Raw genomic sequence first — 15,943 nt, 5'->3', positions numbered from 1 at the left:
GCTTGGGCGGGCACTGATAACCGCTGAAACTCGGTAATGGATATACTGGGTTCATGGTACCGTTCTGCTTTTTGGTTTGAAATTTCCCAAGGTAGAAAGTTAAAAAACTTTTGGGGGTTATGTGGCACCAGGCATCTGTGGCCGCCCAAAGGGCTGTGGACTGTGTCAGGGCCTTGGTCTACACCCCGGAGAGCAGGCCGGAGTCCACCGGAGGGCCCTGCGTGCAGTGGAAGGCCGCTGCGTGGGCCCAGTGGTCCCAGGGTGGCAGGCTCCGGGCACAAGGGAGCACAACACACATCAGAAGCACCGGCTCCAGAGTCGGCCAGCCTGTGATTCTGGATTCCTGCTCCCTCCTCCCTCCTTCTGCCAGTGGTTGATATCAGGCAAGTCTCATAACGCCAGAGCCCCATCTTTCCCGGAGAATGCGCCTACACTGGACAGAGCTGGGCTGGGGGGGACTGTGTGAGGTCTCAGCACAGCACCTGGTGAACAGGAGGCCCGACCCCACGGTGGGCCCACAGCTGCTTTTAGGGACCTTGGGATGGATGTGAGGAGGGGCCTCGGAGGAGACACCAGAGATGCTCACTTCCTCCTGGAGCTCTGGCCCTTGCTCTGGCTGGGTGACAAACGTGCCACCAGGCCGGCCGTGAGCAGCAGGCTCTCTTGGTGAACTCAGAGGATGTAGGCCTGGGCTCCGTGCCCAGCCCCTGGCTCAGACACGCCCCGGCCACACGGGCGCGTGGTGCCTCGCCTCCACATCTAAGGGATTCCGATTCAGCCACTTCGTGAGCTTACAGCACTGTGCCCTCTGAGGGGAGGACCCATGAGCGAGCAGCCATAGGTAGGAGTGCAAATGAGGGGACAGAGCAGACATTACTTTGCACCACCAAGGTGCCCGAAGAAGGCCGGTCAGCATTCGAGAGGGCTCCAGATGCATACAGAAAGAAGAGCCGCACTTGGCCCTCAAGGGGGCTGAGTCCTGCAGAGCCCCACAGACCATAAAGTAACAGCGAGAGAGACCTGCTCTGGCAGGAATTTGCTCTTCTGTTTTCCAGGCTGGGTGACCTTAATGAAGGTGCCCAACTTCTCTAAACCCGAGTTTTCCTTATCTACAAATGTGTTTATGAATGATCTCGCCAATAAGATACGGTACGGAGGGCCCCGGCATGTGAAACACGTGCACGAGACGAACTGCCCCATGTACCTGCCAAGACAAAGACAATAAACAAATGGCCCACCACCACCGAGTGCTGTGATGTTCACCTCTTGGTGGCCTTACAAGAAGAAAAAGGGTATAGTGACCTCCAGGGCGACTATAAGGAACCATCCGTGTGCCCCCCCCCGCCACGCCAAAATGTATTTTGGGTTCAGTCTGCTGGGGAGAAAAAGTCACAAATCTTCCCAGTCCTCGTAGGTCCTCGTCAGTTGATGATTGTCAAAAATCCCTTTGCCCTGCTTGACCACAGATCAATGTCTCTCACCAGCTCTGCACACAGGCTTCAAAAGAAACGGCGCATTCGTAGATGAGAAGGCAACTGGCCAGAGTGGGTGGTGGGGCTTACCTTTCTTTTCCATGCGTTTCATGTCCATCAGCTTCTCCACGTTGTTGGGGTCATTCAGCCATAGCTGCATCCGGACAAAGGGCTCCCGTCCCTTCAGACTGAGCTTGTGCCAGGGCTTCGGGCGAGCAAGAAGATCGGAGACGGAGCCTTGGGTGAGCCCTAAGATGGTCTCCCCAAATAAGCGCTGACCTGGTGAGAAAACAGAACCGAGAGAGACATTACGACGGAGACCGAGAGGGATCTGGAAGGACAAGTATGAGCCAACGTTAAAGTCAGACACGGGGTCTGAAGCCCTGGAGTCTGGCCAGCCGGGGGCTGCCTCGGAGCAAGCACTTTCTAGAAGCATTTCTTCAGGGGCGCCCTGGGTGGCTCAGCTGGTTAAGGGGCTGACTCTTGGTTTTGGTTTAGGTTGTGATCTCGAGGTTGTGGGATGGAGCCCCATGTTGGGCTCTGCACTCGGCGCGGAGTCTGCTTGAGAGTCTCTCTCCTCCCTCTCTCTCCTGCTCGCGCATGCTCTCTCTCTAATAAATAAAATCTTTTATTATTTTTTTTAAAAAGAAGCATTTCTTCAACCAGACTTGTGACAAACTCCACTGATGATGGAGTCAGTATTACTCCTGCATTCTGTGGGCACACGACAACGTTTCTCTCAAAAAAGCCTCCAGGCTTTGGATGTACTGAGGCCTGGATAACACACCTGCAGCGCTTATCAGAGGTGGTTAATCCCTCACCCAAGCTCAGGAGGTTAAGTAGCACACGGGGAGCCCTCTCTTATACAACCTCAAACCGCAGGGCTGTCTGGCTCCTTTCACGATTAGCAAGGTTATCCGGTCTTGCTGAGAAAACAGGCCACTTGACCCAAGGTCACAGCAGGAAAGAGAAGGAGAAAGAGCCCCTCAGCTCTGTTTTTCTGAAAAGCAGGCCATTTCCAATTCTAAAGTCTATTCCCGCAGTCTAAGCTGCCTCTGCTGACTGGAGCTCAAAGGGGATCAAAACCCCTTCCTCGATGCCTTTTCTCCGAGGCCGTGGTGGGCAGCCTGCTCCCCAGGCTGATCAGAGGGAATTCTGCTCTGGAGAGCAGAGCAGCCCCAGGTTGGCCATGTTCGTCAGAGGCTTAAAAAGAAAATGTCTCTTCTCTGAGAGCCATTCAGCTGCAGGTTAAGAGGGGCCGGCACTTTTGAAGGCGCAAATGAGAATCAGGGACAACCTGAGCGACCAGATGGGAGAACGTGAATAACAGGACTTATTAGGTGGAAATGGAGACTGGGATCAGACAGGCCAGTGTTTGGTGCCACAAAGTGTAGGGAACATGACCCCCGGGCCCAGAGCAGCTCTGCCCCTCCGTGGCAGGGTGACCGTGGATGACAGGCTCACGCCCTCCATCTGCGAGCAACACCACCAAGGAGTTCGCTATGTTCAGGAAAGTGATAGATGTAATAAACAGCTGGTTACTACTTGCTTGACCCACCTTGTTGGCGGGGGAGAGGAGAGGAAATCATATGAATATTCTTGGAAATTTTTATTACTTCTAGAGGTTTCATAGCAGCGACTCTCAATCGTTTCTGGGTCATGGACCTACTTGAGAACCTGAAGAAAGCTACTGACTCTTACCCAATAAAATGTGCGCACACGTGCACTCTGCTTATGATTTCAAGAGACTGACCCATGAACACGTCAAGAGCTCAAGTCAGAAGTGAAGAGGATGCCTGGGCCTTATAGCTGCATTATTCAGCTATAATTTGGCCCCCTCCGTGCCCATTACTCCACTGAGAGACCCCAGCAGGGGAGGCAGCTTCTTCCCTGGAAAAGCTAAGACCAGCTATAGCAACCACTGAGACTGCTTCTCAGCTCCATGGTGGCGCCACTGGGGAGCTCTTCCGGAAGTTCCTGCTCTGAGAGGAGGAAGTCCTCTCTCTCTCTGGTGTGGAAAGTTTCACCCCTGATTTTGTGCTTCACAGCATTTGAAAATGGGAGTTCTACAGGCCAGTGGGGTTCTACTGTGGTGGCACATGACCATCACCAGCCAGAACTCCAGCAAGGATGGAAATGGGGATGGGAAGGCCAAGGATGAGATTTTAATGTTATGACCTCACAGCTGTGATCTTGCAACTTCTCAGTGGCTTATTTATCTATTTTTAAAAAAGATTTTATTTATTTATTTGAGAGAGAGAGACAGAGTGCACTGAGGCAGAGTGAGAGCGAGAAGCAGACTCCCCGCTGAGTGGGGAGCCCGATGCGGGACTCGATCCCAGGACCCTGAGACCGTGACCTGAGCCCAAGGCAGATGCTTAGCCGACTGAGCCACCCAGGCGCCCCTTCTCAGTGGTTTAAAAGGAGTTTTCTTCAGCTGCTTGCCCATGACTACAGAAACGACACTTCCTATAAGGGAGTGGGCAGCAATAATCTATCGGGCCTGCTTCTCTGGAGTCGTGATAAGACTGTAAGGTAGGGGATGACCTGAGTCTAGGAATCCCTGCGTATTTCAATCATTCATGAACATGCGGGACTTCACGGCCATTTAAAAAAATCAACAGCTAAATTTTTATTTCTTTGAATTAACTTAATTAAAAACATTCTCAGTTGACATTACTTTTTCTCTTGTTCTGTTTTGCGCAAGCAGTGGGACAGAGGACCTTAACCAGGCAAGCTGGCCGCCGAGCCTCCGAGCTGTGAAGTCACCACACACACTTCCCTGGAACTCACTTCACTGCTACTCCCTTCTTTTCCTATTCCCTGGGAAAAACAGACATGCAAGGCCCCTCTGCAAATTCCAGCCACTCTTCGGGGTTGTCGTAACATGTACCGCATAGAACAGTGCTCCTTAATTGACATCTACACTTGGGAAGTAAGGACAGAAGCGTTTGGGGGACTTGGGGCGCCTGGATGGCTTAGTCGGTGAAGCTTCTGACTCTTGATCTCAGCTCAGGTCTTGATCTCAGGGTCGTGAGTTCAAGGCCCACATGAAGTGTTTGGGGAGTGGCTGTTTCCAGTCTCTGGGTGGCCAAGCCTGGAGAACCCCATGTGGTCAGTACTGAACCACAGGAGCACAAAGGTTTAAAATGACCAAATGCTCTAATATTCCTAGCATCACAGCTACTGACTGTGCCACAGAGCCCTCAGGGGAGAGCCGCCTCGGGCGGGGCATGCACGAAGCTAACCGCCTGGGTTTGCGGTGAGCCCTCGAGGGAGGAGTGGCGAACTCAGTTCCGCAGGAGCTCTCTACTGCCTCCCAGTGGAGGGCCTGGGGAAGGGAGCCGGCATCATCAGGCAGGAGGTGGGGACAATAATGGACTATTAGCTGCCGGGCAGGGTGCTACTCAACAGGCCTAAGTCGGGCACTGCTGTCCCAGAGGTACAGGGGAGGCTCCGAGAGTAGCTTGCTCAGGATGACGGACAGAGCAAGAGGAAGAACTGGGATATGAACCCAGTCTGGGGACTCTCCCAACACGCCATGGGATGGGCTGGGCTGACGCTGCTGGGGCCCAGCGCTGGTGCCCTCGAGGACCAGGAGTTCCACCGGGCATGCCCCAGTCAGGCGGTCTCAGCGCCTGGCCTGAGTCCGCTCCAGCTGCATGGGTATCCACTAAGAGGTCCCAGTGGGGGCGCCGTGGTGGGGCGGGGGGGGGGGGGCAGGAGCAGGCCGGGACTGACCACCCTCAGGAGCCCTTGTGTTCACAGCCGGAGGGCACTGTATGTTCTTAGAGGTAGCTTATCAACGTTTAAACCCGTTGGCTGGCTCAGCCTGAGTGCCCTCCACCCATCCCTCCAGAAACCAACAGGAAGCAACCCGGCACCCCCCGACTTGGCAGCCAGGGAGGGAACCTACCGAGATTGTTGTCCGTCAGCACCTCCTTGACTCTCTTGGTGATGCCGTAGGTGTCCAGCTCTGGAGACATGGCTACCAGCTCTTGGATGCTGAGGGCCGAGTGTCCGGAAAGAGGCAGAGGGGTGGTGGGCTGGGAGTCTGAGGCAGGTGGGTCACTGGGCTCTGGTGGTTTGCCATCCTTACTCGTTTCAATGGGGGGACAGGGCTGTTGGACCAGCTCAGTTAAACTCTTGACGGATTCGCTAGAGCTCATCGGTGACTCGGGTGCAGGGCTGCAGCTAGCAGAGGTCTTTGGAGTGCTTTCTGTAATTAAAACACACGACAATCCGGGGCTGAAAATAGCTGTCTTTCACGGCGCACGTCTACTTTCCTTACCTAGGAAGTATCAGTGAAATGCCCGTGCAAGCATACAGCATGGCAGCTATGGTTCTAAGGCTGGGAGAAACCTCTAATGTTCTGTCTTACAGAATAAAACGTAACGGCAACAGAAGAAAAACTCGGGGGTTAAACGAAAGGTTTCTGAAGGCCCAACGTAAGGGCATTCTGTTGAGAAACTGCTGTCCTATGAACCACGGGCTCACGCAGTCGTGATTTCTTCCAATGGGACCCCCTCATTCCCTAATTCAGAAGGACCTTGGCTAACTTATAATTTGCAGATTTATTCTGTCCATAATTTCCAGAACAAAATGAATGGGTGGGTTCTTTTAAATGAGGGCTGCCCACAGGGCGTGGCCACCACGGTTATGAAGACCCTCGAGGAGGAGACGTAAGGTCTCGGCGGCTGGCCCCAGCTGGGGGGCCCAGGACTGAGTCCCGGGACTTCATGTGGGTTCTTGCTGTGACCCCGGAGGGCTCCATAGCACCCAGCTGGAGGGAACCGACAGAAGAGGAGCACCCACTCTGTTCCCCGTCAAACCCTAGGACGCGAGTTTGAAGGCGGAGCTCTGTTTATCTACGCCACCCATGCTGTGGCCACTGCCGGAAGAGATGGGGCCAGGGTAGCAGCCAGGTCTCCATGCTCTCCCTTCTTAAGAAGGGTCTCTGTCCCATCGCAGGTGCCCAGGGGGGAGTGCCACCCCGTGCTCTGTTGGGGAGCGGTCCCTTCTGGTCTCCCTGTCAGCATCACCCGTGAAACCCAGCATCCATTTTGGTTTTGGGATGTCTGGAATAAAGGCTTTGGCCATTTCCTAATTACCAGATACAGAGAGAGGTTGTGTCCGGAAGGAAAGTGCAGAGTGATTTAGCACCGTGGTCCTACCCATGAGGTAAAATCTGCCGATGGCTTGGTGTCTGGTATGGTCTCCCCCGACCCCTCCCCAGCCCCCCCATGAAGCAGGGTACATGGTAAGACCGCACGGCACCATGTGTGAGGGGCCAGGCCAGGTGTCTTCACATGGGTTCTCTGGCCCCAGAGAGATGATATGTCTCAGAAAGCAGGCCACTCATGGAACATCAGCACACACGGGCGCCCCCCTCCCAAAATACTCACTACCTGATGAAACAAAATGTTAACACTGAGTGATGACTGAATTTCAAATGGCCATAGACATGGGGTATCCTTTCCTGGACATATCATATCCAGGATAACAGCCTACTCTGAACTCAAGAGGATGGGAAACGTATTCCGAATACAAGGGCTCTTTCATATAAACACCTAGAAAGATAAAATCCCAAATAAAACAACTGCAACTCAACCGATAAACCTGTTTATTGTCCTAAGCAGGAACAGAGTTCCACCATCACATAAACCTGTGTCCTCAACCTCGAAAATCTGGCTTAAAAAAAAACCACAACCCACTGGTTTGTGAAAGATGTAAAAGAGATAGGCGTAAACAGCAGAAATGATCCATATAAATCTTTAAGGCAATATGAATCCTACAAATCGGATTTCTTCTCTCTGCTCACCTCCAGGTCATCATACAACTGGATATAAAACCCAGCAAATGTTATTTTTGTATCTGAAGCAGCAAAGAAATTGTACTGTAAATTTGCCCTGATTCACCCATGCGAGGGACCGATTTGGCAGATCATCCATCTTGCTCACTGCAGACTGTCAAGGATGGTACGAATCCCCACATGATAAACAGATTCCTTCTCAGGTTTGTGTCCTGTAACCCACAGCAAGGTCAAAAGCATGGCTGCCTGCCTGACAGACCGCACGGAGCCACTGCCCTGGTGCTTCCCGTTTTGTGCGGCGCCAGCCGAGACGGAGCTCCCGGCTCAAAGCCCTTAAGATCAAAACCCCACCTCGGCCTTGAAAGGTACCGGGCGCGTGCTGCCGGGCTGGTGTGCACTGGACTCTGCTCTGAGTCTGGGTCTAAATGTAACAGACAACTCGAAGCTGAGTGCTCTTTCTGGGGGACGTTATTCACGGACAGACACATGTGCACACAGATAACCACTGTGCTCTCAGCTCACGGAAAGCAGAATCAGGCCCCCGTGTTTGGATAGGCACGGACAAATGCAATAGCAAATGGCCCCATTGGAGACCCCATGAGTTCTCATGCTGAGAACATCACTGTGGAAAGAGTCATTTCTATTTTTTTTTTTTTAAGATTTTTATTTATTTATTCATGAGAGACAGACAGAGGGAGGCAGAGGGAGAGGGAGAAGCAGACTCCCTGCTGAGCAGGGAGCCTGATGTGGGGCTTGATCCCAGGACCCCGGGATCATGACCTGAGCCGAAGGCAGATGCTTAACTGGCTGAGCCAGCCAGGTGCCCAGAAAGAGTCATTTCTTTAGAAAGCTGTTTCCAGTAAGCACCCAGCTCCAGCACCTGAACCAGCAAACTCAGTAACCAAAGCCAAACCAGAAACAAGCTCCAGAGCCCCCCGCAAGGCGGCCCCGCCCCTGGGTGCAGGAAGGACACGTGGTTGCCTGTCCTTGACCATCTTGACAGAACAAGAGATGTTGTCCAAAGAAAAGAAGAAATATTATTTTTTGTTTTGTTTTCCAAGTATCAGTAAACAGAGGCTTCTGTCTAAAGCAATACTTTCTGAAGGTGAAGGAATAAGGCTTTCTTCCACTCCATGTAATTAAAAATAATTAAAAAAAAAAAAAAGCAGGAGTCCTGGGCTTGGCATTAAGATATGAACTCGGGGATGGGGCTACCTCTACTAGCCGGCTGTGTTCACACGAATGACATTCACGACTTCTTGGGACATCTGGCTTCCTCATCTGGAAAATGCCAACAGTGTTGCAGTGAGGACTGAACCTCCCACATGGCTGGTGCTAAGAAACACAACCTGAATTTGATGGGTTTGTTTGTTTGTTTTGTTTTTAAAAGCGGTTATTAAATTGTATTGAAATGTATTTGTTGGGACGCCTGGGTGGCTCAGTCGGTTAACTGTCCAACTCTTAGTTTTGGCTCAGGTCATGATCTCGGGGTCGTGAGATCGAGCCCCACGTCACGCTCCATGTTCAGTGCAGAGTCCGCTTCTCCCTCTCCCTCTGCTCCTCCCCCAGCTCATGCTCTCTTCTCTCAAATAAATAAAAAAAGAAGCCTTATTTTATCATCATTCGTAAGAGCAGCTCCTATGTAAGCTAACATCATTTCTCATGCACTCCCTGCGTGCCAGGCCCTGGACTAGGGCTCCGAGAATGACCAACCGCGCTCCTCACAAGGACCTCACAGTGTGAGGCAGGTATATCCATTTCCCTCCTTTGACAGACTTTAGATGTCCTGTCTGGTGACACAGCCAGGAACCGGTCAGATGTTCTGTATTCAGAACAGCCCACCCATACAGTGGGGCCCGAACCCGGTGTCCATTCGTGGCAGCACGACTGGGCCTGCCTTCCAGAACACGATTGCTCTACAATCCATATGTCACCATGCATGAATCTCAAAAACGGGATGGCCAGCACCCAAAAGCCAACCCACTACTGGGATTAGGGAAGGGAACCAGAACGCACGTGGTACCCAGTGATAAACGGAGGGCGTTTACACACGGCTGCATCCAATTCTCCGCACTCCAGGCGGGGAAACCAAGGCACAGACAGGCAATATGATTTGTCCAGGTCACGTGGGTGGAGAAGGATCTGAACCAGACTGAGAGTAGAAAGCCTCCGTGTTTCCACCCACCCTTTGTCTGGCAGTCACTGGAGTAGCCGCGTGCCTGCCCTTCATTCATTCATTTGCTCGCTCACTCACTCAAGCATTCTGAAAGCGCCTACTCTGTGCCATGCAGTCCGCTGGGCACTGGGGATAAGAGAAATCAGACACCCATCTTGCTTTGGTGGCGCCCGCAGACTGCAGGGCTGGGCCAATTGAAAACGGGCAATTTGCATACTGGGAAAGCCCCGGCACACAGCTCATCTACCTGATATTGACAGCAATATTAAGGTGTTACATTAAGAAGTGACCCATGTGGATTACATTTTTTTTTTTTTTTGCAAAGCTTCGAATCTTGCACAGGAGTCGCTTGGTTAGTAAGATACAGAGAGCAGAGGCAGTGACTTGAGGCCCTCCGAAATTCATGAGGCATCCAGGAACTATAAAAGGATTATGAAAAATATTATATTCCAAAAACAGCAGGCAAACAACAGCTGCCTTAAGTTTTCAACAGAAGTCGGTTGAAAACGCTCACCCGCCATAATTTCCAGAGACACATCTCCCTGCAGTTTATCCGATCCACCGTTGAAATTTCCATACCCGGCCCTCTATCTGCAGTAATAATAACCCAAATTCCATTTAGTGTTCATTTGAGCAGTCAGGATAAAGTCATTTCTTATTATCTCCCCACTGTGTAAAAAACAGCTTGAAGGTAGGAAGTCAGCAAGCATTTTCACCAAAAAGTAATTATTGTAAGTGACATTTTTACTGCTGGCATGCCATAAGGCGAACTGTGCATTCAGAAGGACAAGTTGCTGAAACAAAATGACAGGGTACTCTGTGACATTCTGACAAGAACCCAAACATTATTTAACTGGTGGCTGGTCTGATGCACCACTTTTCATTATGTCCATAGTTTAGGCTTTGAGCCCCTGCCAAGCCAGGAAATTCCAAGTGACTATAAAGACAGACAAGTATGGGGAGATGGGAGACGGGAGGGAGGAGTTGGCGGGGTGGGGGGTTGCCGAACAGAGCCGGGGAGCAGCATGGCCGGGGGCCGGCACGTGGAAATGGGAGCGAGGGAGGAAATCAAGGAGACGAGGAAAAGGGGGTGCACGGGGGAGGGGCAGAGGGGAAGACGGAGCCAGAGGGGGTATGGCAGGCTCTCCAGCTGCGGCTCTACGGTGGGGCCAGGGTGTGCAAAAGGTCCTGAGGCACCTGGTGCTGCATCCTGGGTCCAGCGGGAGCCCTGGTGGCCTGGAAGGACCCTGCCCCGCTCGAGGCCTTCCCAGTGGACAGGGCTGACAGCTTCGAAGGCCACCACAGGGTGACCAGCAGTCTGCAATGCTTCTCAGTGGAGTTCAGATGTGGGTTCCGTGATGGAGCCGCTGAACCCAAGCTGCCGTGTCGGGGCTCGCTTGCCTTCTTCTAGGAGAGCCCCCACCCCCCAACCTGAGCCCCTCCACCTCAAAGGTGCACGGTGACGCTCATTTGCTCTCCTGTATTTTTGTCAGAAATCCATCAGACCCAGCCCACACAGTCACGTGAGACCCCTTTACCGATGTCCCCAATGCCAAACCCAGCCCCAGCGGTGGTGGCTGTTTAGACGGGCTCCTCAGTCCCGAACCCCGCCTCCAGGTCAGACAGCAGACACTCGCGGCCCCTTAGGACCACTGCCGACTTCTCCAGGCCAAGAGAAAATGTGGAGTTTTTTGTTTTTGAGCATGAGCAGCCTTTTGATGGATTAGCATGGGCTTGAAACAAAATACATGGATACTTTAATAGATGTCAGAACTTTCTACACCCCTGGATATTTTCTACTGAGAAAGGAACAGAAGGAACCTAATAACGTACTAAGGTGTGTCCACGCTACAAAACAGCCTTCTTCCCGAAGGCCGAGGCCTGAGTCTGACGCCATGGGGGAGTAAGGGAAGGGGCCTCACCAGGTCCCATTCCCAAGGGTCCCCGGCAGTCTCCCCCACCCGCAGGAAGGGTCCATTCCCAAACGGGCGGTGGCATCAAGCATCAACACACACCCACACCCAGGCCTTGCCTGCCCCCTCCTTGGGCTGGCAACACTCTCTCTGGCCCTGAGCCAGTCCGGGCATTGCCTGAAATCACTGAACATCTCAGCAAACCTACCAGATCCCTTGTTTTTTCTTTTTTTTTTCCCAATGGCAGAAAGGAGTAACCTGTGCAAGGTTTGGGGCAGGAAGAGTTGGGGAGGGGGCCCGACGGGCTGGGTGGGACCGCCTGCTGTCCCAGGAAAGGGAAAACGACTGTCGGTCCTAGTTTCTTCTGGAACACAGCACATCAGTGCTTCCTCCCTCATACACCCGGCCCCCTGCCAGCACAGAAGGCAGGCAGATGAGACAAGATCTCCGTTGCACAGTAGGTACCGGGCTGTGCGTGTGCGAGAGCAAAACATTTTTTAAAACTTGTCCAAGGAAACTCGTATAGTGACGTAGAAGCCGAAATACTTTACTTATTAACAAAGAAAAAAAACCCCATAAAAGTAAGGTTGTTCCTTAACTTGGGCCATGTAAAGCTTACCTCCCCAAACTTGACCTCTAAGCCACTTGAAGAGAGAGGGCCTGTGTCTTTCATTCAACGAGGGGGCCCTTCTAAGTGCCAGGCAGGGTGCTAGGGGATGGGGCACAGTGGGGAGCCGGGCAGATGTCATGAAGCAAGTCATGGTCACAAAGACCCTGAGATGAGAGCAGGGCGGGGGCGCTTGGGGGGGGCGGGTGTCACCGTGCCATGGAAGCTGAGCCTGGGTGGGCCGGGTCACACACTAAGAAGGGAAGGGGCCGCAGCAGGGGGGGGGGGGGGGGGGGGGAGGCGGATGTGCCATCTGGAAAGAAGGCTCTGAGGCGTGCTCCAGGGTGGGGACCACGGGCCTGGGAAGCAAAAGAATCCGAGAGACACTTAGGAAATAGAAACTGTGTGTGTGCCTATGTGCGTGTGTGCGTGCGTGCACATGAGCGTGTTTGGGAGGGTGCGTAAGGGGAAGAGAAGGATGGAGATGGGCTGCCAGACTTTGGCTTAGACGACGGGGGGGCGGGCACGGGGTGCTAGTCACTGAAGGGAGCAGTTCTGGGGAGACAAGGCTGAGTCCAAGGTTGGGTGCATTTCACCGGAGGGGGGTGTTGAGTTCTTGGGTCTGGCAGTGGTGGTGGGCCCGCGGTGGGAGGCGGCAGGACCGTCCTTGGCTGGTCACCTCAGCCGGGCGCACAGCACCCGGGGGCGCAGGAGATGTTGCCTCTGTCACCCGGAGGTCTACGGATGCTCGGCTCCTCCCATCAGACACCATCTTGTGCAACCGGGCACTTCCCTCACTCTCGAGGTGGTTTTTCACTCTCTTTTCTCCCCAAACTGGGAAAGCATATGGGGGGAGAGACGTTCTCCTCAATCCTGGGCTGACCCAGGCGGCGCCGTCCTGCCTGGAAGATTTGGGGCGTCCGTCTGCCCTCTCTCGGGGATCCTCATATTTCTAGTGCATGTTTTATAAGCTCTGAAGGGAACACGCACATCAAAGGCGAGTTTGGGAATTCAACGTTCATTTAATTCAGTTCAAAATTAAAAACGCTCCTTAAATTACAATTCGTCTTTTGTAGTGAACTCAGCCTGGCAAAGCTGCAGAAGCTGCACTGGGCGACACACTTGGCCCTGCTTCAGGAGCTCGGTGCTCACCCGGTTGCCAGCTTTTCTGAAGATCCATACTGATTTAGAAATAATGCTTTCAAATTACCTTCAATAACCTTATTACTGAACCAGCTGTGTGTATGAACACTTATCAATGCGTCCCTGTGCATTAAGAGAAAATGTATGTCATACAAACAGTCTAAATATATATTACCGAGATGGGAAAAAACAAACCCTCTAGTTAAATTGCTTTGCTGTAATCAAAGATTAATCACTGTGTGAGCGTGAGTGAGCGTGTGCGCCCGCACGCCCGTGTCCTCTCTTTTTCTCCAGGCTTCCTTTCTGGCTTTGGGCAAACCTGCCTGGCCTTCACCGACAGCCACGTTCCCTGGCGGACAGGTCACACACGCTGTGTTGAGAGCGGAATTAATTTTCCCAGATTTCGAAGAGGTGGTTTTGAATATGGTTTTGTTCCTGAGCCTTCTAGGCCTGCAGCTCAGAAACTCTCCTTCCCCCAGGCACCCTGGGGGACCGCAGGCTTCGGAGTGCCCATCTGTGCAGAGGCTCGAGCGTCCGCCCCAAGAGCAGCCCGTCCCCTCTCAATAACACCGCCAGGCAGCCTGGCGTGTGGGTAATGATGTTTGGGCTGTGACGGAATGTTCCTTAGAGGATCCAGGGCTGACGGCAGCCGCCGAACAGGCCGGTGTGGTGGGCTGCGCCTCGGCTTTCCATCCGGACGCGGGTGGGTGAGCCGACCCGGCACCGGTTCGTGCGGGGCAGAACCAGTAACATCTCCGCCGTCCGAGACGGTACTAGGAAAGCTATTAAGGTGCGTTATTTTACACATCCTCCTAATCTCTCCATACTGCTTTACTTAATTTGTGATGAAATTGTTGAGAAAGGGTACTTAATGTAGGACAGTCAGTAAAAGTAATTTATCATCTTCCCGCTTCAGTGCTCACGTTATCAGCGAACTCATTTTCTGCATTCATCATGCAATCAGCCTATTATTTGCATATTAATCAGGCAGTGGACCATGAAAGAACTGTATCCCAGCCAAACGCAGCACTATCTCAGGAGAAACACTCCGTAATTATCATACATCAGTGTTATGATGTGGTAATTGATTATAACATCTTTCTGCTGCCCCTGGGGAGCCCCTCTCCTCACCCGGCTCCAGGCACTCTGGACAGATTGTTCTTTTCCTCCCCAAAACAGAGGAACCACGGCTGTTCTCTCCGGTTGCTGTTTCGGTGGAGTATTGATTCTCTCTTCCGATTTCAGGAGGTATTTCAACCACGTGGAAACAAAGCTAACCGTGAAACTCGGGGCCGAGCAGGTCTAGCCAGGAGGAAGGCATGTCCCTCTGGACTTGGCGTCCTCTCTCTCCCTCTCCCCCCAGCTTTGGGCTTCGGAGGTGCTGCGAACAGCTTCCAAGAAAGTTTCCTTATCAGACAAAATGCTGCAACTTCAGTCCCTCCTTGTCGCAAAGTTGGTACAAAGGCAGTTTGGCTGCTTTATTTAGGTGCCAAATGACAGACTAATTTTGGTCCTCTTGTAAAGGACAAATCCAACATCTGCCAATTCAGACTCAGGCTATATTTAGAGAATCCACTTCCAAAGGGAAGAACAAAACACAAAATCAAGATGAGGCCGGTGATGGAGTCTCCTGGCTCGCTCTCTTGAGATGCCCTCCTCACACCTCGTGAGGACCCTGACGTGGCCCAAGGGCCAGCGTGCATGGGGCTGGGGCGCCGGGGGAGGCCGGGCCAGCTCAGGGCCGCCGGCAGGGAGAGGGCAAGACAGCCAAAGGGCGGGTCTGTCCTTCAGCAAGGGAGAGGGCCCTGGGCCACCGTGTGTATTTTCCTTGGATGTAGATGGGAAGGGTTTCAAAGCAGCATGGACCCGTCTCACGGGCCGGATGGATTATACATGTTCCACCGCAAAACTTCATAGAGTTGGGTCTGCCTCTGCCACTGACTTGTCCCTGGGTTCTCTCCTCTTCTCTTGCCCAGCTCCTGGCTGAAATACAAGGGATGCATCCCAGGGTAACGGAGGTATCGGATTTTTTACTGTCTTTTGTCTGGATCTGCTTTTTTCTATTTGTTCAAATGTGTAATTTGAGCCCAGTTTTGTTCCCTGGTTTGAAATGTGGCCTTGACTTCTCTCTGAGCGTAGTTCCAAGGACCAACCCCTCCCCCATGGTGGGGGGGACTGAGCCCTCAGGGGTGAGTGACAGCTCGCCTGGACCCAAGCTGGGCCGCTGGTCTCAGGACCATCTTCTTGCCTTTTCCATCTTCTTGACTGGGGACAAATCACCTCTCATCTCTGGGCCTTGGTGTTCTCCATCCGTAAGATGGGGGAAATCATTTCCACTTACTGATGAAGGATTAAAGGTGTTAGCACTGTGCTCAGCACACGAGAGACACAGATATATGAGTTTCCTCATTTTATTCCTACCACCTTTTTAAAACTACTTGAGGATGTTTAGGCATTTAAGCTTTCTTCAGCCTTCCCTAGAACCAAACCACTGAAAACCCAAGTCCTCGTTTGCTCCTATGACCTACTTTTGCTTCTTGCACTGAATGCCCAATGTACTGTAAATTCTGTTTTCCAAAGAAAGTCTAAAGGGGAGAGAAAGCAGACGTGTCCAGAGGCCAGTGACCAGGGCCTGCAAGGGCTTTCTCCGAAAGGAGAGTCGGGGTGTGCTGGCACGGAGGGGGATGGTATTGTCGCTCACCTGCGCCGACAGTCACCCCTATATCCTGACAAGATGGCCTGGTTCCAGAACGGTTTGCTCCCGATGGCGTGAGCGATAACCTGCAGTCTTATTCTGGAAGCTCAGGATTTGGGGTCAAC

At 52.6% G+C, this 15,943-nt stretch overlaps 1 protein-coding gene across 6 annotated transcripts in view; it reads right to left on the bottom strand.

The window, feature by feature from the left end:
- Positions 1–15,943, bottom strand: part of CUX1 (cut like homeobox 1) — a 352,682-nt gene that overhangs the window by 36,284 nt on the left and 300,455 nt on the right. For 3 of the 6 annotated variants that reach the window (XM_032430822.1, XM_032430821.1, XM_032430820.1), the window contains exons 21-22: positions 5,389–5,691; positions 1,563–1,751 (exon numbers count right to left, since the gene is read on the bottom strand). The exons of the other annotated variants lie outside the window; for them this stretch is intronic. In XM_032430822.1, coding sequence (XP_032286713.1) covers positions 1,563–1,751; positions 5,389–5,691 — 492 coding nt within the window. The remainder of the gene's footprint in view (positions 1–1,562; positions 1,752–5,388; positions 5,692–15,943) is intronic. 6 annotated transcript variants of the gene reach the window in all.

Source organism: Phoca vitulina, unplaced genomic scaffold (genome assembly GCF_004348235.1).
Source record: "Phoca vitulina isolate PV1807 unplaced genomic scaffold, GSC_HSeal_1.0 scaffold45, whole genome shotgun sequence".
Lineage (NCBI taxonomy): Eukaryota > Metazoa > Chordata > Mammalia > Carnivora > Phocidae > Phoca > Phoca vitulina.
This window is presented reverse-complemented; position numbering and strand designations above follow the sequence as displayed.